The sequence below is a fragment of the Polypterus senegalus genome, chromosome 2, assembly GCF_016835505.1.
Source record: "Polypterus senegalus isolate Bchr_013 chromosome 2, ASM1683550v1, whole genome shotgun sequence".
Classification (NCBI taxonomy): domain Eukaryota; kingdom Metazoa; phylum Chordata; class Cladistia; order Polypteriformes; family Polypteridae; genus Polypterus; species Polypterus senegalus.
In genome coordinates, this window is record NC_053155.1 from 153,261,915 (window position 1) to 153,288,559 (window position 26,645).

At 36.9% G+C, this 26,645-nt stretch overlaps 1 protein-coding gene across 7 annotated transcripts in view; it reads left to right on the forward strand.

Moving 5' to 3' along the window:
- Positions 1–18,928, forward strand: part of LOC120523495 (type 2 lactosamine alpha-2,3-sialyltransferase-like) — a 159,976-nt gene extending 141,048 nt beyond the window's left edge. For 6 of the 7 annotated variants that reach the window (XM_039744857.1, XM_039744861.1, XM_039744859.1 and 3 more), the window contains 2 exons: positions 840–992; positions 17,394–18,928. In XM_039744857.1, coding sequence (XP_039600791.1) covers positions 840–992; positions 17,394–17,480 — 240 coding nt within the window. In that variant the 3' untranslated portion in view covers positions 17,481–18,928. Of the gene's footprint in view, positions 1–837; positions 993–17,393 lie in introns of those variants that run through there. The other variant, XM_039744862.1, reaches the window with a different exon arrangement.
- Positions 18,929–26,645: the final 7,717 nt, after the last annotated feature.

Consider the following 26,645-nt stretch of genomic DNA (forward strand, 5'->3'; position numbering starts at 1 on the left):
GTTGATCTAACATTTATAAAGGAATTTAATGTAGGACCTGGCTTTGATTTTCAACTGTAAGCAATTTTTAGTATGGGGTTTAAGCAAGGTTTTATACATAAGGTCTCTGGGGACTTCCTTTACCCTACTTGTGATTGTGAAAATTGGTAATGGTTCAGTAGCATTAGTTCTTGAAGCACTGTGTTACACAGTTGTGATAAAGTGGAAGGCAAGTCCTTGAATGAAACTCTTTACCAATCAATCCATTTCATCCACCTTACTTGTGGTATTGAACTTTGTATGATAATGAAAAGCGTGAAATTGCAGGTGAAAATGGCCAAAATGAATTTGTTGCACACTGCAGAGCTAATTGTGGTAAACGTAAGTTGCTTAATAATCTTGACTTCTAATGGAGATGAACAAGGTCTGACCTATTAGGAAAGTCATGGAATGATTGCAAGCATGGGAGCAACTTGGAATTCCTCAAAAGGAGCTGAACACTACTTGTAAATGAGGGAAGTATGTTCTAAGATCAGTCTGCTATAACAATCACCAGGATAGAGAATGAGACAGAAGAATAAAATTGCTTTCATAAATGTATATTTAAAATACCTCATGGTGTATACATTTTGCAAATTTATTAGCCCTAAAGGTTTAATGTTTAGGTCTGATGTTTAGCATGTTTGAATTTACATATTACATATTTACCCTTTTTTGTCATTTATAAAATAGGCAAAATAAGTAAGGTTAGTTTAAAATAAAATGTTTATTTTAATTTGGAAATAATTTTTTTAGCTACAAATGTGTTTCTTTTCCTGATTTTTTTTAGCTACAAATGTGTTTCTTTTCCTCGCCAACAGGTACAACAACACCCTACAACAGGAATGATTGCCATTACAATGGCTTTGCACATGTGTAATAATGTTTCTATAGCTGGATTTAGGTATAGATTTGACAATGTAAGTGATCATGTCCACTATTATGGGAATGCAACAATGAACGAGATAAAAAAGGTAAGTAATAATGACTAAGAATTTTCTGGAATATGATTGTTTCCTAATAAACCTAAGTAACACTAGTCTCTCTACAGTTTTTACTTTGTTGATGTATTTACACATGTGCAGAAGTTGATAGAATTAAATAAAATGCAAGACTACAGCAGTATTTGACTGTACATATATTACGATAAAGGCAACATCATTTAATTAAATTTCTTTCAGTTAGCGTACACCTAATATGTGGTGTTCTTAATAATGTTTTTGTAAGTTCACCCAGCTCAGTCCACAATTCCTTTATTTTAGCAAATAGTGTGGGAAGAAGATTTCAAGGTCATACTATGTGTGGGTTGTCATCTTGGTAATAAGCCGAAGTAATGGGATTGCAGCTAAGATTAAAACATTACAGAAAACCTGTATAATCTTTCTGTCAGGTGGTAGCGGGTACATCACAAGAGAGGTCATATAATGAAAGGCACTCTTACACAAGATTTTTTTGGCCGAATTGTATATCTATTATATACAAAGTATAATAAACTTGATTTCTAAGTTGTCTTGAATAAAGGCGTCTGCTGAAAGCAATTATATATATATATATATATATATATATATATATATATATATATATATATATATATATATATATATATACTGTGTATAACTGAATAAACAGTTCAGACCATTGGCTCATTAAAAGGTAGATAGTGGTTTTTGGTTGTTCGCTGTCTTAAGTTTACTGTTACTGTAATGCATTTCACTTCCTCCCATGCCATTCTTTTACATTTAAATACTGAGTCATCTTTGGGTCATCTTTTTTGTAATATCTCTGTAAAAACTGCCATTTAGCTTTCTTAATATTCTTGGTAACTGTTGCTCTCAGGCTCTATTGTTAGTGTTAAAGGTATTTGATTCAAGAAGCAAGTGCTTATTGGAGCAAGGATGGATTCCAGTTTCCCAAACCCATCACAATGTATATGAAACATGTACAAGTAGACACTTTTTTATATTTAGGGTCTAAGTGCATGCCATGGCCGTGTTATTTGGTAAATCCATGTAATGATGTGTTGGTTACCTGTTTACCCTCTGAATAGTTGGAATTTCAGCACAGGCTAGTGTCCTTGTGAATGTGTGGAGGAAGGGATGCTGGTCTGTGCAGACCATGTCTCTTAGTTGTAAATTTGCTAGTAGAAGATTTCAATATTTTTGTATTGAAATTGAATATTGTGGATTTTTAGGTCATTACAGGACTTAGCGTTATTGTGCTGAAAATGCCCATTAGCTGAAGTAATATTTAGATATTCTAGGCCAAACAGTTGTTGTCCTGCAAAGATCTACAGATACTTTGTGGGCACCTAATGTAGTGGATGCATAGGCTCATGATATTTTTGACATATTCTGGTCTCACCAAGTTTTATTTAGCAGAAATGTGCATTCATTAAACCAAGCAGTATTTTTTTTTCTTTTGTTTAACCTTCCATTGTTTGTGTAAAATAATAACCTGGCATCTATATATAGCAAGGATTAGTTAAATATCAGAACAAGCATTAAGTGAAGATGGTGACAGTGAAGGATCAAGTGTCTGAGGTATTTAGGAGTAATAATGAATATTCTTGAAATAAGAAAGGAAAGACAACCAGAAACTTCAACTTTCAGTGCAACATGGACATAAAGTAAGGCAATATTCCTGTAAAATATGTGTACAAAGTAGTTGTAGTTATTCATAGTTTCATATCTGACCAAGTTGCTACATGTTGCCACTGTCCAGTTACATAATCAATAGGAAAATATTAAAATAGAAAACATTGTAATCAATGGAAAATGCAAATTGGCTCATCAGATGTACTCCTTACTCGTGTATCTATACCCCGTTAACCTGTAGATAAATCCAGAGTTTTATTTACTGTATATCAGTTGACATACATAAACGGTCTTGTGTACAGACAACAGCAAAACACTTCTTTGAATGTTCAACCAAAAGCAGTGAAGGGAGGATGAATGTAATATTTTGGTCGAGTGGATGACTTAATGATGAACAGATGACCTAATACTTAATATTCAGCCCTTTGTTCATTGTTCTGGCACCCATGTAACCAGTTTCTCCTCGAAATCCACTATCTGCTCTATCACACACACTACCTTTTTTTATAATTTTTATCATGCATGTACAAAACATCTTAGGATAAGGTTTGTGTCCCAGCAAGACACTGGTCCCAAGCTTCAAGTCAAAGTTGTACAGAAATGGCTTAAAAATAAGAATGATAATGTCATGTAGTAACAGTCAGAGCCCAGGGCCCATATTTATCAAGCGTCTGTCTCAGAATTACTCCAAAGAATTGCACTATGAGTCACAATAGGATAAGAATTTGTCCAACATTAGAGTAGGACATAAGAAGTATTTACAAAGAGTCCCAGACCCAGTTCCAGCTAAGAGTAGGAATTCACGTCAGAGATTGAATGACATCCAAATTTTTCAGTACCTCTTGCCACAATTTGTTACTAATGGTAACATTTTTGTTGTTTTCTGATGCTATTAAGGCTTCACCATAAAGATAATAATATTAAAAGTAAAAGAAAAATAGTTACCACTTGATCACAACAATATCAAGAATAATACAGTAACAAACACTGTGATAGAAAGACTGGGACACACACTAAATCGGAGTTAAGCCCGATAACAGGCTCATTTATTTAGTAGGGAGTGACCCACAGCCATTGCTGGTATCAGTAATTATTACTTGACAAGGAACGTCCTGTGGTCATAAGTTGAGATCACTCTACCAATGTTATGTTAGTCTTCCATGTGCTGTGTGCCTCTCTCCATGATCCTTTCCCTTTATGTTCTGTGAGACTGTATTTAAGGCTTCTAGAGTTTTCACCTGCCCTCTTGGACCATCCCGAACTTATAAAGTGTTAACATGAATGTTCTCGGGATTCATGGAATACATCTCAGCATACCTGTGTCACATTACGCTGTCTGGCACCTGTCCCTTTCCACTTATCTTCAGGGTAATATGCTGGCTATTACAGTACAACTTGCATCCATGACAACCTTTGTATTGATACTGTGATATCACTTGTGATTCACATATGTGTGCTCATCCACACTTTGGAAAATTATCTTTATATGCATGCCGATTTGCCTGAATGCAGCTTGCTTTAATATTAGCTCAAGTGGATTTAATAATAACTCATTTGGAGTTATAGGGAAATCTATAATCTACATATTACCTGAAGAGTTTTAAGGGCATTTAAAATTCGGAGAAAATAGTTGGTTGTGAAATACACAAATTACTATTGCAAAGCTGCATTTTCCTTGTGCCAAAACTATACCAACACTTTCATTTCACCTGACAGCATATGGCTTACCCACATAGATGGGTCAATTAAGATAATTATAATGTCAAATCAATATATTTTTATGAGTTCATTGTTGTCCATCATTTTCTAAACATTCAGCCTTTCTCTAGATATGTGTGTTGATCTCTTCCTGAATGCCACCTTCTGGCAGCTCGTAGCAAGTTAAACAGCTCACAAGCTCTCTTAAATCCTTTTGAAGTTAGGAATAGTTTTCTAAATTAGACAAATTGATAAAATACTTTTACTTCTACCCCTGAGTGTAGAACCATTTTCCTGCTCTGAGATGCTGAATGAATATGAGCATATGTCTCAGTCTGAGAAACTATGACTGCAACCTGATAGAGGCTGAGCATTTTTGCAAAGAACAATGGAGAGAAAATGTCAGTGCCCAGAAATGCAAATCTGATTGAGATCTGTGCACACTGGCTGCCAAAGATATATCTGCTAAATACTGACTTGAATTAGAGAAATACTTATGGTATGTGCTCAATTATTTTGTGTTTTATATTTGCAGTTAATTTAGATCACCTTGCAGAGACATTAAAGATTCTTTTTCATTTGGTATATGTCATAAAGCCAAATAAACCCACTGTTACTCAATGTTGTATAGTAATAAAATAATTTTTTTAATCTTTTTTTTTAATGTTGGCATTATCACTGCAGACAGAAAGATGAGAAAACTGGTTGAGAATTACATTTTTATTATTTCTGTTTTAAATTTAATATGAAAGATGTCAATCTGCTCATAAAACCTAACTTTGAGAATCCAATTTTCTTTTGTTTGGAACTGTGAAAATTAGATTGCAATTCAGATTTTTTTTATAAGTTTATGCACCATAAATATTGACTGCAGTGCCTTTTAAATAACAAAAGCCATAGACTGAAAATAAATGTAAAATATAAAAGCAATTAAATTTCTCATGATCAATAATAAGGCACTATAGGGTACAGAGAGATCAAATCATATCTATTTATCTAAATACAAATAAAAACTAAAAATATTTGTGCAATAAGAACCTAATATGTACAGGGTGATTAAAAATGAATTCAAAGATGTGTTACTCAGCAACAAAGTATCATATGAACATGAAGCCTAAACCAGTTTGTAAAGGAATACAATACTGTATGTATATACAATATATTTTTTACCTTACAAGTGCTCATTATGTACCCTTTGTGACACTGTGGTAAAGTGATTAAGAGGTCAGTAGAAGTTTTAAGTAAGAGGTCCTTGGAAGTGTGCTAGTTTTTAAATCTATGCAGCTCAGCCTCTGTGGTTGTACATGGTCATACAGCCTTAGGGTGTTTAAGTTAGAGACTTGAGCCAATCAAGCTTGCTCGTGAGTGTGCGATTAGTTCTGATTTCCTCGTTGACTCTCTACGGGTTACAGTTAGGACACAATGCCGCAGGAAAATAAAGGTTTTGCATAGGCTAAGAAGAGGGTGGGTGAAATAAATCAAGTGTCTAAGAGGGAAGTGTGATCCAACATGGTAGTGAGAAGGCAGGTAGTCAGTTGCTCCGTAAGTAAGCAAGAAGAACTGCACTGCAGGGGTGGATCGTCCTTAACAGAATACTACAGAGGCAGGTGTGATCATGAGGGTTTCCAAGGATTCTGTAGATTCAGCGGAGGGCATACTGTATTGGAAGTTGGAGGTCTGGCACTAGGTGTTCCAACAGATGCTGAATGATGGTGGTCAGGATGAAAGCATGAGAGAGGCACCTCAGCTGATGGTATTTAATTCCAGAATAAATATGTGTACAACGGGGTGATGGAGGGAGAAAAATGTACAGGGCTGGCAGTAAGGGAAAGTCAACCTGATGTCTTCATGGTTTTATACTTGGATGTAAAATTATTTATTGTTGGTCATTTATCCTCATCAATGAACTGATTTTATGGAATATTTATCGCTTTAAAGAAGCACAACACTTTATTTGATTTTTGGAACACTTCTTATAAATGAATAAATGGCATAAAGTACTTTTGCACCACGCCAGTCTTCATTCCCTTTAGTCTGTCTCCGTTTCATTACAATCGATTACCCAGGTCTTAGGAGATTGTGCCAGCAGTGGGCATCACAGTCACATGGCACACATTAATCCTGTAGTCTTAGTTTATCTTATCCCACACTCTTTGTAGTGTGTCTCCATTTGTGGTTGATGTGGCAGCTATAATGTGTTCCTAAATTGCCTCTAGCACCAAATACTGGGGAAAAAAGTAAAGGTAATGGTAAAAATTAATGCTCACTGTACTTACGTGTTCATATGATACTTAGTTACTAAGTGATATATTTTTGAAAGTACTTAATTTATTTTAAACGTATTTTATAAACGTGCATATTTATCCAAATGCCTAATGCAAATAATACAGAAAGTAAACCAGTGACACCTATTTTACATAAATATAATAAATAAACCTCACCACTTTGTACTTTTTCCATCTTCATTTTGTTTTCCTTTATGAGAATGTTGAAAGACATTTTTTGTTTTGATTTTGGTGTCGGAATCTTAAGAGATTCTATAGTTTTACTGAACTTTTGTTTTCTAATGAAAAGTGACTGTTAGTAAATGGGTAAAATATTATTGTATAGAAATAGATAAAAGAAATTAAAATTAACTAGATGGAAAAAAAAACTAACAATCAAGCAGTTATTTATGTATTGCAATATTTAATTGAAAATACTTGTCACAATAAAAGATGGCATGTTTCTTATGACAGGAGAAAATGATCTTGTGATATCTTGAGACTCGTCATTTTGCCAGTTCTCCTTGGTCCCTTCTCCATCTAAATAGAGAGGCATGCAAGTCACAGACAGAGTCTTACTAAATAACTGTCCTGGAGAACTAATCTAGTTGGCTGCACAACATTCCCAGGAATTCTGAAGCATTAAATTTAAGTTTATGCCTGAGAGTCAAATAAGACCAAACTCTTTCATTTCTTTGATTCTAAGGCTCCTAATTATAATATCTATATCTCCATTCTTTTGCCCACGGTGGTCCCAACCTTCTTAGATTGGCATGTAAAGTTGCTGTTTATTTGGCAGTATGATGATCTTCTCTTTTTATTTGGATATCTTATATAGGACTCTATCATGTACACCTTCCCTGATATCTTTGCTCCTGCAATTATTGTATGTATTCATTTAATTATCATGCTGTTTTTGTTTCTGGTTTCAGAGATCATCAAAGCAACCTTTCAGCTTTGTCTGTAGATAATTTACAGCAACATGTGCCTATGAGCCCTTAGGTCCTTTACAAGCAAACTGGAAAAGTGCAAAACACATGCCATACAATCAGTGTGTAGTCATTGCATGAAGTAAAACATTTGTTGTTTGTTTCCCTGCTTTAAATACAATGTTGTAAAAGCACCTTACCTAAAAACTGACTCACACCCATTGTTATTTTTACTTAGGTTTACGAAACTTTCTCAGTAAATCATAGAAAAGTATATGCCTCTGCTTAAAATACAGTGTAAGCTTCTGGATGACTGCTAACCATGAACAATGCCCCCCGAACCACCCATATCCCCCTATTAACCAACACAGAAGGTCAATTAGATTTTTAAGATTTTTGTTTATTTATTTGTTTATTTATTTTCTCAGAACAAATTACAAATAAGAAGGCACAGTTCAGTTAAAGATTACAGATTAACAGAGTAATATACTGTAGATATTACATTCCCAAAAGGAATTTCTGAAAAACTGAATGCACACTTCCTTCACCTATCCAGCCCTGTTTGTTGTAGTTCATCAGCTATATTAAGACGGCAGAAAAAGTGTAACAGGAAGCCTGCATGCTAATGGAGGAGTATTAATGAATTGTTGCCAAATTCCAAAAATCTTGAACTATTCATGACAGAGTAAGATTATTTTTTCCAGTTTAAATAGGAAAATGATGTATTGTACTTTAATAGTGGAGCTAAAATAGAATTCCACTAGTTGAAATAGGAGAAAAATTAGTCTTCTTGTGAGCAATTTAGCATAGGAAATCAAAGTTGATTTTTCATTGTCTAGTGAGAGTGATGCAAGTATTTTAAATGAAAATGATCTAAATGTTGAGTATTCTCAAAGCATATAACCTATCTAAAAGGAAATTTAATAACACTGTTCTCTATTTGGACCTTTTTCCCCCTGTACACTTTTAGACAGCTTTAAGTGTGTGTTAGCAAAGTATAATTTTAAGCTGCTTTATCGGATTCTTTGCACAAATTGACTTTAGCCCTATCTTAAGTCATTCAACATGTTACCCCTTCCTACAATGAGTATAGTCTCTGATTCATGCTTTTATAAAAATTCCTACTTTATTTTTACTCTCTGTTCATGCCACAGTTATGAATCAGAGTCCTTATGAATCCTTAGTTATTCTAGTAAAGAATTTGTATGAAACTTTCAAAGGATTTTTGGACTCGGGTTCTAGCTTCTTGTTTTTTGCTAATTAGTCACTTTACCTCATCCTTTATTTCCTGACTAGTATTATTGATATTTTCTGTCATTCTTGTATTATTTTCTTATATATCAAACCCGACCTTAATTTTTAGAGAAGCATTCTCTGTATAATTTTAATTTGGTTGCATCTATCAGCCAAAAGGTGTCTGTACACATGCTGGTACGGGAGTGTTAAGCAAAACTGAAGGACTCTGGGTTTGGTTTTGCTGCAGTAATGTGAGGTGTCCTCACTCCCAGGATGTCTTTCAGTCTTACTTGGCACATGGTTAGAAGCTACCACTGGATACAGAGTGTGTTGGCTGTAAGTGCTCTGCAGCTGTGTTTACAAGGCTGATTAAGGTCAATGTCATTATCTGAGTCTATGTATCCTTTTCATCTGCAGCCTCATGTGACAGGGGGATACTGTGCCACTTGCTTTTGATTTGGCTTCAGTTTACCATTTTTATTGTATTTATTTATTTGCTGTTTCAGAATTGTTTTTGTTCAGTTTTTTGCTATGCACTCTTTGAAACCTCAACAGGAATATTAGACTGCGGGGTCTCTCAAAAAATTGAATAAATACAATATGAAATTACAGCACTGCTGCTGGCAAAGCATTGTGTCAAGCATCCATCTCCAACAACAAAATGGAGTTAATATAACATACTGAGGACTGAGCAGCATACTTGAAAGAACTGATTTCTGGTTGCTTGTTTTGTGTGTGAGAGTGTATAAATACATTACACAGTATTGGCCAATAATGTCACATTATTTTTTAAGCACAACCTAATAGGCAAGCTTGAGTGAAAGAGGGCAATTTGCTTGGATGTCAATAACATTGTAAGTAACAAAAATACAATATTACATGGACTATCTCTTTTGTTCCACAATGTCCTGAGGCTTAAGCTTTCCTGGTTAATGAAAACACTAAATTTTATGTACCATTATGCTAAAAGATTAATCCAGCTGAGGTGATACTGAAATAAGATTAGTTATATCTTAAATTAATAGTGACCTTGCAAGTTTAGTTCAAAGAGTTAAGCTAATTTCGCAGAGGAGGGTAGTTAACAGACCACCCTGTTGTTCCACCCACTATTAATATCCTGTTGACCTTTTTCTGATTTTGTAGGGACTGGATTCTTTTCATGCAGCAATGAAAACAATGCAGATCGCCATGTTGGACAGAGCCAAAGCTCAGTACACTCAAGCACACATCCATACTCCCTAATACTTGGTCAACTTGGAAACACAAGTTAATGTGTTTGACACAGATCTTTGTAATTTGAAAATCGTGCATACAGGCACACTCCACATGCAGATGACCAACTTTCTCCAGGATTGTGAGGCAATAGCAATAACCCTGTGTCACTATGGCAACCATCCCTTTACTTCAAGTGAAAGATGTAGGGATATGTGTTCAGTAGCGTGTGTAACAGGTTACGTTAGTTACGTAACTTATTGTTGATGTAAGATAACATGATGAAACAGATTTGTGGTGTTGATATTCTTCACATTGCAGTTTCGTCAATGGTCCTTGTTGCATGAGCTTCCTAGTCTTACATACATAAAGTTACAGTAGCAATTAAGGCTTCCATTCTGCAAGTAATTCTTTCCAACAGTCCTCTAGGTGTTCTGGTTTTCTCACGCAGTTAAAAGACATGCAAGTTAGGTAAATTGGCAATGCTAGAATGGCCCCGAAGAGTATGTGTGTGTGATAACCTTGTCCAGGTGGTGTTCCTTCCTTGCATCTGACTGTTAGAATTAAGCTCGAGCTGCCCTGCACCCTTGCCCTGGATACGTAGGCTAGTAGAAAAAGGATGGATAGATGTACTTTAATTGTTAAAGAAAAGGAGAGGTGATTATGGTCATAGACAGATGTCCATACTTTATTTGTCCACAAGGGAATATTGTGACATGATATGAAATGTGATTTTTTTTTTTTCAAAAAACAACAATTCTTTAATAAATATAATAAGATAAATAAAGTTCAATGTTGTTTTTAATCAAAATAAGATGATATGAAGGTATACTTCTATTTTGTACATTTGGGTCAAAAAATGAGGACTTTTGAGGACGCCTTTCCCTATGATGGCATAATTCGCTTTTATTCCATCTTATGGTTTTTTAAAATAATATTAAACTTTAGTAGCACTTTATCACTATAATTATGGTATGATGGCCACAATCACAGTTACTGGCAAACTAATAACCCATTAAATATTTTGAATATGACAAGCCTCTTAAATTAACAGACTTCATTCCTTATATTCTTATTTGGATAGCTTAACTGTCATAAATCTTTAAAAAATTATACACTTGGTAAATTCACTTCTAATAAAATAAAAGTAATTTTACTCTTTTCAATGTAGTTTATTCGCATTTATCTATATTCTTTTATATTTTTCCACTGAAGCTGTTTTTCTCAGTAAATTTGGGAAATTGAATCTTGTGAGCATTAGCCCCTTAATTGAATCTGTGCAGCCCTTTTGAAAACAAGTATATTTGCTGTTCATGTAGTCTGTAAGCTTTCACTTTCTTTTTGACATAATAAGTATTCCTGAATTTATGTAAATGAAAGAATTATGGAAATATTATTAAATTACTTACAACTGATAACTAAAAAGCTATTGCATTTATATGACATAATAAATGTGTGTTTTTTTTAATTAACTGAAACTTTAATTGTTGACTCATTCATTTACAATTATAAATCCATTGTGGAACAACAGGTAGTAATAACAATATTTTCCATTAAAATATTACAAAGCGGTACATACTCGCACTTAAATATGACGGACTATACCTGGATGTATGAAATTTCTTGTTTAACCAAGCTGCTGAAAGAATAATCAAAAATAAGATCTCATATACAAAATTTTAGAGAATTTTAAAACCTACATATAATCCACTGCATCCACTTAACAGTGTCATCTCCAAGCAGAGGAGTAGCTTCAGTGACAGACTGAGGAGATCGATCCTCCCCCACACTATGCGACTCTTCAATTCCACCCAGGGGAGTAAATGCTAACATTATTCAAAGTTATTGTCTGTTTTTATATGCATTTCTATTACTCTTTAGTTTAATATTGTTTTTTGTATTAGTATACTGCTGCTGGATTATGTGAATTTTCCCTTGGGATTAATAAAGTATCTATCTATCTATCTATCTATCTATCTATCTATCTATCTATCTATCTATCTGTTTGGTATCATTATTTTCAGAATTTATCAAACTTTAATGTTATATTAGATTTTCAGATTCTTATTCTGTTTTTAAATTATAAACTAACATATCAAGAACTCGCATCCTGCGAGATGAGACTTTATGCCAAGAGATTTAACCACACCCAGGGCCGGAAATAAAAGACAAAGAGTAGATGACAAAGACATCTATTGTACAGGCTTTTCAAGCACCGCGCAAGATGCAGATCACGTGGCATGGCAGCAGCAGCAATCCAGCTGCTGATAGAGCAAAGAGGAGGTTAAAAAAAACTATTTGTTTCCCATTGTATCACCTTTTAAGAGGGAGTTTCGGAGGAGCGACAGCATCTCCTTGGTGCACTCAGCCCCCCTCTTCACAACATGAGTGGCAGAGATAAAGCAAGCAGGGGGTAAGTCCCCTAGTGTGTGTGTATATATATATCAAAAATGAAATGCTAATGTCTGTCTATCATGCTATTATTTGCAAACTGTTGGGGCTAAAATCTTGATCTTGGTCTTAATCAAAAGAAGTTCAAAGAATTTTTAGGTGATGAAAGTACCTGATGGGCACTTTGGTAGTTGGCAAAACATTTCAGTGTAGTTAAAGCATGGTGCAATTCATAATCAGGTGTACTATCTTTAAATTTGTTAATGATGGGCAGATATTTTACTGTTGGTTATATTGAACATTTTTAATTTAATTAATCCCATTACTGCCAAAATGAACCTTCCCCAGTTGGACACTTTAGCACAGCCCTTAACCTGAAAATTGCTTCAAGGGCACTGCACAATGCCTGACTATATACTCTCAACCATAAAGTTCATTCAAAAAGAGAATTACCCCGGGGGTAAGCCATAGTATATCAAATTAAAAAATAATAATATTAATAAATGCATCAATTCATTGTTATGTAGCAATGCCTTAACAGCTTATTTTGGTATTAATGATGCTTACAAAGCATCAGTAAAGTGGCTGTTAGTCTATGTGCAGTGGAACATTTGATATGCTGATAAAAGGAAAATTTTAATATTATATTTTATATTGAAGTATGCAACATCAAGAGAACTATGTCTCACTTAAGACACATCTGCAGGTTCTAAAGAGAAGATCATTTGTTTGGCCACATTTCACAGATAAATAATAACTTTACTGATGCTTTTTAAATGTCATTAAAACCAAAAGACACCTTTTGTTAAGATCTTGTTACATAAGAGTAAATTATCAATTGTGGTAGATAGGGGACACTCTCGCTCCCTTGAACCCCTGTCCACGACTACAAACACCAGGTAAAAGTCCAATTGTTGACTTTATTTTGCTGCCACAGTGCACAAAGCACACTCTCCACCACAATACTCGTATAATAACAATAACTACAATAATAAACAGAATAAACCAATCCTCCAGCTCTCAGACGCGTTCCCTTCCTTCCACCCAGCTCAGCTCTCCGTCTGGGAGCTCCCACAGTCCTTTTATATTCCCTGACCCGGAAGTGTTCCCAATCCCCAGTCCATGTGATTCTTAATCACTTCCGGGTCAGGTATAAGTCCTTTCTTTTCACCCCGGAAGCCCATCGCTCTTCCTATGACGAACGTCCGGGTCATAGGGCACGAAGAAGTCTTTGTTCCTCCCTGCAGCTCCCTCTTGCGTCCCCTGAGGTATCCAGCAGGGTCTTGTACGAAAACTCCATGTCTCATGACTCCCTGCTGGTCTTCAGGGCACCTCCGTACTGCAGGGAGGGCTCCATCTGGCGGCCTGGGGTTATTGGCCGGGATGATAAACCGGCCACATATCACACAATATATGCACGCAAATATTGCCAGCTTTTTTGCCCTGTCTATATTCTCTTACTAGGCTTGAGTTTGCCAAGCTAACTACTGACTACAATAAAGAAAGATTGTTATTTTAGATATCTTCGAACCCCTTTAGAAGGTGAAATTAAAGCAGATTGTGCATCTGCAAAGTGCACACTCAAGAAAATCAAAGTTTTCAAGCACAACTGAGCTTGTATTACTCACAGTACAGCACATACAGTATATGGTAAATGCTCAGAATTATTAGGCAGACAAAGACATCATGGGTTGTGAGGAGTAGTAGGCTGTTTTATCAGCATCAAGCTCAAGAGGAGATTGGACAACCTTTCAAGTTATCTGTCCATCACTGGGCACACCCACACTCGATTTAGAGTCACCAATTAAACTTAATGTGCATATCTTTGGCATGTGAATTGAAATCACAACACCCTGAAATAAACCATGTGATCAAGGTAAAAATGTTCAAACTTTATGCAGGCAATGGTGTGAGTGGAACTTTACAACACATATTTGGGAGAAGCACTTATCTCTATACCTCTGATATCCTTTACAGAGGCATTTGATAGTTTTTGTGTGTTATTTTGATAGAATTTACTTAATGTCCATTTTTTTGGATGGGTCACAGCTACTCAACTATGTTCAAGGAGAGGTGCATTAGCTGTTGGTTTTCAAAGCATCTAGGTTTTAAATAGAGAGATAACTACTGGCTATGAGTCTTTGTTTAGTCCGGTCCCCTGATTTCTTCACAAGGCCCGGAAACCATAGAATCAGATAGGTATGAAACTTGTCAGACAAGTGAAATGCTAATATGCTAACCGTAGGCAATTAGCATCACTGAGAGATAATGAATAGTGACTTAAGTTTTTGTCTTTTTCTTTAATCAAAACGTCTACTTAGAGTAGACATTATTATTGTACCACATAAAATAGAGGGAACGCACTGTTTTATTCTTTTACAACTCATCTCTACATACTTTGCTTTGTGTACCTTCCTACTACTACAAACTACTGTTAATTTATCAGGAATTCTGTGGATGAACACTTTAGCATGTGGTACCAGTGTCGAAGTGGTCTGATATGTTACTGTCCATTGCACCAGTGCATGGTAATTAAATTTTCAGACTGTCAGTTATTTTCTAGCTCGCTTTATCCTGAACAGAGTTGTGGAGGGTGCCGGAGCCTACCCCAGCTAGCACAGAGAGCAAGGCAGAAACAATCCCTGGACAGGATGCCAGGGCAAACACCCATACAGTAATCCCTCGCTATATCGCGCTTCGACTTTCGTGGCTTCACTCTATCGATTTTAAATGTAAGCATATCTAAATATATATCACAGATTTTTCGCTGGTTCGCGGATTTCTGCGGACAATGGGTCTTTTAATTTATGGTACATGCTTCCACAGTTTGTTTGCCCAGTTGATTTCATACAAGGGACGCTATTGGCGGATGGCTTAGAAGCTACCCAATCACAGCATGTATTACATATTAACTAAAACTACTCAATGATATAAGATATGCTTCCCGAGCGGTGCTTCATTGTTTGCTTTTCTCTCTCTCTCACCCTCTCTGACATTCTCTGTGCCTGACGGAGGGGGTGTGAGCAGAGGGGCTGTTTGCACAGAGGCTGTTTGCATAGAGGATACAGACGCTCCTCTACAAAATGCCGCTTTATTGCGGTGCTTTGGCATACTTAAAAGCACATATTGATTTTTTGATAGCTTGCTTTTATCTCGCTCTCTCTCTCTGACATTCTCTGCTCCTGACGGCGCTCCTTTGAAGAGAAGATATGTTTGCATTCTTTTAATTATGAGAAAGAACTGTCATCTCTGTCTTGTCATGGAGCACAGTTTAAACTTTTGACTAAAGGGTGTTATTTCATGTCTAGAGGGCTCTAATAATGTTAACAGTGTGGGAGAGTTTATAAGGGCTTAAAATATATAAAAATAACCATACAAACTTATGGTTTCTACTTCGTGGATTTTCATCTATCACGGGGGGTTGTGGAACACAACCCACCTAATCTGTACATCTTTGGAATGTTCAAGGAAACCAGAGCACCCGGGTGGAACTCATGCAGACATGGGGAGATCATGCGAATTCCATGCAGGGAGGACCTGGGACACAAATTCCTTACAGCCAGACAGCACTGTGCCATCGTACCGCCCTTTTCAGTTTGGCTTTTTACAAAATTTTCATTAAGTAGATATATCTTGGCATTGGGAACCATCGCAGAAATGGGATGGTGGAAGATTACATTTTGGAAGTCAGTGTTTGAAGGATGCAATCATTTCCCCAATATACAAACCTCTTATGCACAAGCTAGAAATCTTTTTAAAGACATTTGTCAGGAGACAAACATTATTATCTTTCAGTAATGAAGACATAAACAATTTTTTTACACTCTGCCAGTCTTTGTCAGAAATGTCCTCCTTTGATATTTGGGGCTGTCAAAAATGAGACAAAAGATTCACAAAAAGATTTGGGGCAGCCATGAACATAATTATTCCAGGCTGCAAAATATTTAAATTGAGAATACATTAGTGTACAGATTCAAATCCAAAACAGAGAGATGGCAGTTTTAAAGCAGAGGATAGGAAGTGACATCATCAGGGCCGGAACTAGAAGTTGCGTCATCAGGGCTGAAATCGAAAGTGATGTCATTAAACCTGGAACTGGAAGTGACATCATTGGACCTGGGAACAGAAGTAACGTCATTGGGACCAGGCATGATTTCCCGTAATTGGTTCTGCAGATTACACAAATCCTTGCTCTGGCATGGAATTATCCTCATTCAGGCCCTTTACCTGTCTCCCATGTGCACATGTGTGACAGGGCAGCATTTACAAAAAATCCTTTTGTCTAATTTCAAATTAAGAATGGAAATTGTCCTGTAACAAACATCATTTGTAATTCATCTTAAAATTGTACTCTGCATGCATTTGATTTAAGTTATCTAAAACATACCCAAGTCAAAACATTGATTGTGAGTGATGTTGCCGGGCACCTGACTGCCTTGGCCGTATATTTTGGGGCTGCCAAACAGTCAGACCATATTAGAGGATGGGGGTTGTCTGTGCCTACTTCTCAAACCATTCAGAGCAATATTCAGAGTGTTACCACATGAGGAAATATTGTGCATCCACATATCTCATGTGTTACCTTAGATTGCTCAGTCATCACCTTACCTCACTCAATTGGAAATCTCACACTCCATCCATTATAACAAGGTAAGATAAAGATGTCATGTTTGAAATCTGAAAAAAATGCAAACTTCTTTTCAATGAACGGTGTAAAGCTTATTTAGAGCTTAATAGCAAATTATTAATATTGTTCTTACATATGTGTGCTGAGTCTCTTCTAAAAGCTTTCAATGACAACTCATTGGATAATCTGATTTCATTTTTATAGCTCCTTAGCTGACTTGGGGATGGTGGTGTTTTTGAATTTGCTACGAAATATTATTTAGTTATTGCATACTTCATTGTTCTCTATTATTATTTATCATTTATATATTAGCCACACACTGGTCTGGAGCCACACAGGTGGATATGTGTTATTATACTTGGCAGCTACTACATTGTAGTTTGATTTTTTAATTTTTTTAATTTTTTCCCCTCCTGTCTTTCAGAGTCCCTACCACAATGTGTATGTTGAAAGGATGTTTATTGACCATCTTAAGAAAAGGAAAATAATCCAGGACTTGACAAATGAATAATGCCTGCTGAATGTTTTAATGGAGCATCTGTAGAATTCATCATAAGCTTGGCTGTTCCTATACTGGAACAATGAAAGAATAAGTATCATTCAAGAGAAGGAAAATATGATTAAATGACCATTTCAGTCAAATTTTTCAAATTGTATGACTTCTCTTGATAAAAGAAAAACTGCAATTTGATCACTGCTACTAAAAAGTTTATACATTGAACAACTGATTACAACTTTTTAAAAACAAATAAGGCCAGACATTTCTCTTGTGTTCAGTTATAAGAGATTATATGATGGATTATTATTTTTTTTTTGTGCTTGAAAGATTTGAAAATCTAAAGTAGGTCAGTATGTGTGTACTATATTAGTATTTGTAAATAGTATTATATATGTAAATAGAAGTGTGTGTGTGTGTGTGTGTGTGTGTGTGTGCATACCATGTGTATTTATAGCCATATATCCCATTATGAACAGAGTGAGTTAAGAAAATGGGAAAAGTTCTGTAATAATAATAAAACTTTAAAGTATAAAGAATTAGGTTAATTTGTTTTTTACTTAATATTACTGTGCCATTTTCATTGAACCAAGAACTAAACAATGTAAATGTTACCAAAATTGTTCTGTTTGTTAAAGTTTTGACTGAACTGATACACGCTCAGGGTATATGCGTGAAGGACAGTACAGTATTTTAATTCATACTCTCACCAAGTACCTTAGTGTTTTGATATTCATTAAATTTAGATGATTAAAATATATCAATACTGAATAATTATTTCAATAATTATACTTAACATAAGTGATTATTTGTGAAACAATTTAGATTTTACAATTAACAAGTTTAGTAGTAGTGTTCATTTTGAACATCTAAATTCAATTTACAAAGCAATTTGCATATCTTGTATCAAGCATAAGTTCAAATGTCCTTTTGTCTGTATCACACAGTAACATTATTACATGGGTCCCTCAGACTAGTGGAAGTGGTATCGAGCCCACCTCATATGATATTGTCTCAGGATAAGTCTGCTGGCTGCTACAATTTGTGCAAACTGGACATTTACATGTAGCCTTATGAAGCCACCTCTCAGTTTACTGGTGCCGGTGTAACCAGTCCTGTAACAGTTGGCAGAGGAGTAGGTAAAAAAGGAACTGCAGGATGGCTGAGGTCCTTAACAATCATCTAAGCCTTTCTAAAACACTCTGTGTTATACAGTATATGTACTAGACAGAAAGAAACTGTGCTGGTGATGTTGTATCAACTATGCTCCATGGTATCTTAAGTTGATCAGGTGCCACATCTGGGTGGAGAGAACCTGTCTTTCCTTATATTTATGTTGATTTTTTTCTTGTATTACTTTTTATATGTAATTGTACAGTATTTATGTTTTAATGTTATCTCCATGCTTTATTAATAGAGATGCTATGAATTTAATTTTGAATAAATGTTCTCCATGTATTGTTTTTTTTTTTCCTTCTTTAATTTAGTTTTTTATCCTTGAAGACAAACACGGTATTCTTGTCAGATCAACAAGCTTCTTGGAAAGGCAGGGTTTATTAATGAGTATCAAAGCATCCTGGTTTGTCCAAATAATTAATACGAGGACAAAATGCGGAGCAGCAGAAGTCTGTAGGATGCTGAAATTAAAGCAGTTCAGTATTAGGGCAAGAGAGCATTTAGAAGGCCCATAATGAGGAGACCCTAAACACTAGTGCAGATTTTAAAAAGAGTACAAATCCAAAGAAACAGAAACATCCAAAGGTAGCCCCCATTTGTTAAACTTACCTTTAAATAGCCTATTGACCAATTAACTACTTTTCTTTACATTGCTGTCTTTTTCTGCATTAATTTTCTCCATAGCATTTTTAACTTTGAAGTTTTTCCATCCTTGAAGACAAACATGGTATTCTCATCAGAGAAGTAAGTTAACAAGAAAGGCAAAGTTTTTTTTATCATTATGGTTTATCAAAAAAAAAAAATAATGATAATATCAGAGTTCTCCATCCATCCATTTTCCACCTGGGTCACAGGGGTAACAGTCTTAGCTATTAACCCCAAATGTCCTTTTCCCCAGCCACACCTGCCAACTCATACTGTGGGATCCCAAAGCCATCTGTACGGTATAATCCTCCCAGTGAGCCCAAGGTCTTCCCGGGTATCTCCTCCCAGCTGGTCATTCCTGTAAAACCTCCACAGGGAGGCACTTCTCACAATATCTCTAAGGGAGAGCCCAGTCACTCTGCAGAGAAAGCTTATTTTGTCCGCTTGCACCTGTGATATCGTTTATTTTGTCATTACCAAAAGCTCATGACCATACTGTAGGTCAGGGTAGGGATGTAGACTATGACTAGTAAATCAAGGGTTTCGCCTTTTGACGTGGCTTGTTCTTCCCCACTACAGATCAGTATAGCGACCGCATAACAGCGTTTGCCACCCCAATTTTTATGTCGATCTCACCATCTCTTTTCTCCTCACTCTTGAACAAGACCCTTGAGGTATTTAAACTCCTCCACTTGTGGCAGTAACTCACCTCCCACTCGGAGAGGACAGTTCACTTTTTTCTACTGAGGGCCGTGACCTCAGATTTGGTGGTGCTAATCACCATTCCTTCTGCTCCACACTCAATTGCAAACCGGCCCAATGCGTGTTGGAGTTTACAGCCTGATGAAGCCAACAGGACCATGTCATCTGCAAAAAGAAGTGATGTGATTCCAAGGTCACCAAACTGGAGCCCTTCCCTCTCCAAATGCACCTTGATATTCTGTCCATGAAGATCACAAATTGAATAGGAGGCAAAGCACAGTCCTGGCGGAATCCTAAAACTACTGGAAATGGTGCTGATGTTTTTTTAGAGTATCCAGTCACAGCTCTCACTGTGATACAGGGACCAAATAGCTCTTATTGAGGGCCTGGAACCCCATACTTTCCCAGCACCCCCCTGCAACATCCCTCGAGGAACACGGTCATACGCCCTCTCTATGTCCGCAAAATACATAGACCAATTGGATATACTCCCATGCCTCGTCCAGAATCATCCTAAGAGTAAAGAGCTGGTCTACACAGTAACATTAAATGGGTCCCTCAGACTAGTGGAAGTTACACAACCTGCACAGAATCCACATTGCCCCTCCTGGATCTGAGGTTCCTCAACTGGGTGGAGTGTCCTTTCTAGTACACTGGAATATCCTTTCCCATGGAGGCTGAGGAGTGTGATTCCCCGATAGCTGGATCACTTCCTCCGTTCCTCTTTTTAAAAATTGGGACCACCCCACCAGTCTGCCACTCCAGGGGCACAGCTCTCAACGACCACACAGCATTTAACAACCGTATCAACAATTCCAGAACCTTCAGCATTTCTGGGCAGATCTCATCCGCTTCTGGGGCTTTGCCACTGCAGAGTTGATTGACTACCTCATTGACCTCCCTCAGGGAAATGGGCATTGATTCCCCATCAGCTTCGGGTTTTGCCTCCCCCACGGACAGTGTGTCCATCAGGTTCAGGAGCTGTTTAAAGTGTTTCTTTCACCATCGGACAACATCCTCAGTCCAGGTCAGCACTTCTCCACACTTGTGGGGAACAGCCTGGGTGAATCCCTGCCTTCCCTTTCTGAGTTGCCTAATGGTTAGCCAGAACCTTTTTGTGCCCAATTGATAGTCGCTTTCCATTGTGTCTCTGAACTCCTCCCACACCTTGAGTTTTTCTTCCCTGACCACCAAGTCTGCAGCCCTTTTGGCCTATTAGTTCCTATCTACTGCTTCAGGAGTCTTCTGTGCTAACCATATACGGAAGGCCTCCTTTTTCAGTCTGATATCAAACTTCTCATCTAATAAATTCTTGCTGCACTACTGCTGATTTATCGCACGCACACAATCTTTAAATTCATACCTATTTTATATCTAGTCTTCTTTAACATTTTGGTTTTAGGACCATAGGTGAAGTGTTTCTCTAGTATACTATAACTATGTGTTACTATTTTTGAAGGTCTTGAACAGTTCTAGATTCTTTAGGCTCCTCTGAGTAGTCGTGATTTAAGTAATTGATATAAATTTAAGAACTATTGGACACTGAACCAAAAAATTAAATTCTTGTTTATAAAGATCAGTCAAAACAAATGGATGTGGATCCTGTTAGTTTTTTGGTTTTAACAGTAAGATGATCTGATGATTACGGTGAGCTGGCGCCCTGCCCAGGGTTTGTCTCCTGTGTTGCGCCCTGTGTTGGCTGGGATTGGCTCCAGCAGACCCTCATGACCCTGTAGTTAGGATAGGGGTAGTTGGATAATGGATGGATGGTCTGATGATGCAGTTATCTCACTGGTGACACCACTGCCGGCCATTCATGTTAAGATCCCATTCCAGTACCTTGAGAATCAACTTCTTCAAAGCTGTGGAAGAGCTGCCATTACCACAGGACAGCAAGACGAGAAACACAGTGGAGAAGGCTGAGACCACATCTCAGTAATGGCTAAAAGTAAATGCTACACAGAGTATAGAGATTGTAATGTAAAACAAACTGCCAAACAAGTCTGTAGCTTTTAATTAAAAAGGATCAGCATATTCAGAAAACAAATTTAAATTTAAAAAATCTTAGATAGCTAAGTATTTCAACACTGCTCATATCTTTGTGTGGTAGACAGTGCTTTGGATCTTACAAGCCAGTATAGAAAGGACTGAAGTTTTACTCGGTTGTAGTTTTAATGTTTACAAATTATGTGCAAGGTAGTATATGAACAATTTAAACAGCATAGCATTTAAGCATCATAAGAGTCAGTCCTCTAGTAACTAGGTTTTACATCTCCTGAATAGGAAGAAAGAAAGCAAAATCATATTTTTTATTTTTTATTGAATTGTTTAATTGTATTGACACAGCTCAATCAAGTATATAATTACAATTATACTGTATAACAAATCTTTGTTTTCTATTAAATTTCAGTGGCCCTCCCAAGTCAGCCCAGTCCAATATAAAGATGGTCTTCACAAAAGTAACACATTATTAAAAGATTGTATTTAAAATGTAAGTGCTCAAAGAATTCATGTGTACTGTCAGCATACTACAAATGTATCTAAGGGTTCAGATACTCACTGGCTCCTACAAATTAAATACTGTAGATAAAAGATGACTGGTATAAACGATTAGCATACACAGGAGCAACTGGCAGTGGAGTCTCTGCCATAAAGTATCTCCTACATTAGTAATATATAGTATTTGTAGCAAATGATGAACCACCAGCTTACTTTTAAAATTATTAAACTTAGTAATGGCAGGAGTATAGAGTAAAGAATATAGAGAAAAGCTTTGTTTAAGCAGGATTACCTTTACGCTGCTAACCAAGCAGCTACATTTTATTGCTCTCTGCTTTCTTCTGCAACTTCAATGTATGCACATCTGTGACATTTTTACTTGAGTCATGTCGGGCTCCTTTCTCTTATAGGTTTTCCAAAAGAGTCATTTTTGTACATGGCCTTTTCCATTCTAAATGAATGAATTTGTAATCATCTTATTTTTTACTAGCTGTCCCCCGCGGCTCCGTCTGCATAGTAGTGAAACAGGACAAATTTTAAAAATCAATAAACAAACAGGTATTGCTAGCTAAGCGGAAGCAATCGAACGGAGGCTAGCGCATGAGTGAGGAGGGCACTGCCCGGCTCCCTACTCCTACTCCTGACGTCATGCTTCCTCCTCCCCTTGGCCCACTAAGTGTCTCTCAAGTTAGCGCAAATAAATCGGTACCGCAAGCGAACTATGATACTTGTGAGATATGAGAACTTGCAAAATCAACCGGTATGTCCAAACAAATTATAGAAAAAAAACCTATCTAAATCCGTTAAGTAGTTCTCTCATGAAAAGCAGACAGACAGACAGACAGACATTAGATTTTATATATATAAAGACAATTTTTTTATGCTGGTTTTCATGACCACAGAACCAGACAAGATTAGACAACAAAAGAGAGTTTTTGCCCTATAGGTGATCAAACACCGACTGGTAGAATGTTCAAGAATACAGGTCAAGCCTAGATAAGATTGGTTTAAGTTCATGAGGCATGCACAGGGGAATTTAGTAAATTACAACATCTCTTTGATCTAAGAGGGTAGAGTAAGCAAGAAGAAACCCAGCTTAAATAAAATTCACACCATCAGCTGGTCATCTCTCTGTCTCTTTCTGCCCTGCCATTAAGATCCAGATCAAATGATACATTCCATTTTAAGTGGAAATTCAGAATGTCTGAGTTCCTAGTCAGAATTATCAAATGGAACACCCTTTTGATCAAATTTCCGGCTCGAAAACTCAGGGATGATTTGTCCGACCATCAATTCAAAATGGCGGCGTAAACCACGAATTTTAGTGAAAGCTTTATTATCATTTCTGCTCATTTGTCTCTCATTATATCAGTTGTACACACAGTACTGCCCAACCTATATCTATGGAAATGTTGCTATGGTATTTGAATATACAAAATACAACAAAATGTTTGTATCAACTGCTGTTCATTCTGATGGAGCAAACACAATAAAATGTTTCCTGGACATGTTTATATTGTGTTTTATTTTAACACAGTCAACTCGGATGTGACATCATTACCAGCTCCAACATCTGACTTCTGAAGTAAATGCAATGCACCAAAAGACCTGTCAGCACAGGTGGACAATGCAAGATTGAAAGAGCCACCTGATACAGTATCTAGGGACACTGGGGGCCTAGACTTCTATAAAGAAGAGATGTTATCCATCCTGCTTGTACAGTAGCTTTGGTGTTGCTTTTGGCACATCTAAGGGCTATAATTCAGTGAATTATATTCTGTATTGATTATGTTTTTGAACCTGCTTTGCCTTCTACTATTTCTAACATTTTGAGGTGAGAGAATGGACAAATAATTTTAACCAAGATACAGTCATACCTAGTTCACTGTGACACTGAGCACATGTGGAGCGCCAGACTGCAGTTGCATCTCCATACCACGCTGGTAAGTGTGGCTTAATAGAGTAAAAGTCAAAGGTTTGGAGATACTAAGGTATTCCTGAAAGGTCCCAGGGAAAGGATAGAGTTACTGTGGGATCTTTCCATGACAAAACAGAAGGACATACAATTTTTGCCTTTTTTCTACCAGCAGCAGTATCTATATCTATAAAGCTACATGTTCCTAACTGATTCACTGCCTGACTGAAAAGAAATTATTGTCTATTTAATGACAACCTAAGAAAAAAACATTTTTCAATTATGAATCAATCTCATGGCCATAATACCCAGAAAATCGAACATCACTCAAAAGTTAATCGTTAAAAAAAAATTGAGAAAGACGTGGTGATGCTTTGCATTTAATAATTGCAAGATACGATCTTAGTGCTTGTCTGTGACAGTTGTGGAACATGTTCAATCGCATATCAGCATCATCACAGATAGAGTTTGGTTTATATCTTTGCTTTTCTTATTTTGACTAAGTTTTGTATACAAAAATATGTGCTTAAATTGTAATAATTATTACTAGTTAATTAATAATTGACACAGAATTCTAGTATATTGGTGGAATATGATCTCCCCATTTATACACGTGCTATTTGTTAATACACCCGTGATGCTGAGTCTTTTCTTTAATACAGTGCATCCGAAAAGTATTCACAGCGCATCACTTTTTCCACATTTTGTTATGTTACAGCCTTATTCGAAATGGATTAAATTCATTTTTTCCTCAGAATTCTACACACAACACCCCATAATGACAACGCAAAAAAAAAGTTTACTTGAGGTTTTTGTAAATTTATTAAAAAAAAAAAAATTGAGAAAGCACATGTACATACTGTAAGTATTCACAGCCTTTGCCATGAAGCTCAAAATTGAGCTCAGGTGCATCCTGTTTCCCCTGATCATCCTTGAGATGTTTTTGCAACTTAATTGGAGTCCGCCTGTGGTAAATTCAGTTGATTGGACATGATTTGGAAAGGCACACACCTGTCTATATAAGGTCCCACAGTTGACAGTTCATATCAGAGCACAAACCAAGCATGAAGTCAAAGTAATTGCCTGTAGACCTCCAAGACAGGATGGTCTCAAGGCACAAATCTGGGGAAGGTTACAGAAACATTTCTGCTGCTTTGAAGGTCCCAATGAGCACAGTGGCCTCCATCATCTGTAAGTGGAAGAAGTTCAAAACCACCAGGACTCTTTCTAGAGCTGGCCGGCCATCTAAACTGAGCAATCGGGGGAGAAACGCCTTAGTCAGGGAGGTGACGAAGAACCCGATGGTCACTCTGTCACAGCTCCAGAGGTCCTCTGTGGAGAGAGGAGAACCTTCCAGAAGGACAACCATCTCTGCAGCAATCCACCAATCAGGCCTGTATGGTAGAGTGGCCAGGCGGAAGCCACTCCTTAGTAAAAGGCACATGGCAGCCCGCCTGGAGTTTGCCAAAAAGCACCTGAAGGACTCTCAGACCATGAGAAACAAAATTCTCTGGTCTGATGAGACAAAGATTGAACTCTTTGGTGTGAATGCCTGGCGTCACGTTTGGAGGAAACCAGGCACCGCTCAACACCAGGCCAATACCATCCCTACAGTAAAGCATGGTGGTGGCAGCATCATGCTGTGGGGATGTTTTTCAGCGGCAGGAACTGGGAGACTAGTCAGGATAAAGGGAAAGATGAAGCAATGTACAGAGACATCCTGGATGAAAACCTGCTCCAGAGCGCTCTTGACCTCAGACTAGGGTGACGGTTCATCTTTCAGCAGGACAACGACCCTAAGCACACAGCCAAGATATCAAAGGAGTGGCCTCAGGACAACTCTGTGAATGTCCTTGAGTGGCCCAGCCAGAGCCCAGACTTAAATCCGATTGAACAGCTCTGGAGAGATCTTAAAATGGCTGTGCATCCAACCTGACGGAGCTTGAGAGGTGCTTCAAAGAGGAATGGGTGAAACTGGCCAAGGATAGGTGTGCCAAGATTGTGGCATCATATTCAAAAAGACTTGAGGATGTAATTGCTGCCAAAGGTGCATCAACAAAGTATTGAGTAAATGCTGTGAATTTATTTATTTATTTTTAATAAATTTGCAAACACCTCAAGTAAACTTTTTTAATATTGTCTTTATGGGGTGTTGTGTGTAGAATTCTGAGGAAAAAAATGAATTTAATCCATTTTGGAATAAGGCTGTAACATAACAAAATGTGGAAAAAGTGATGTGCTGT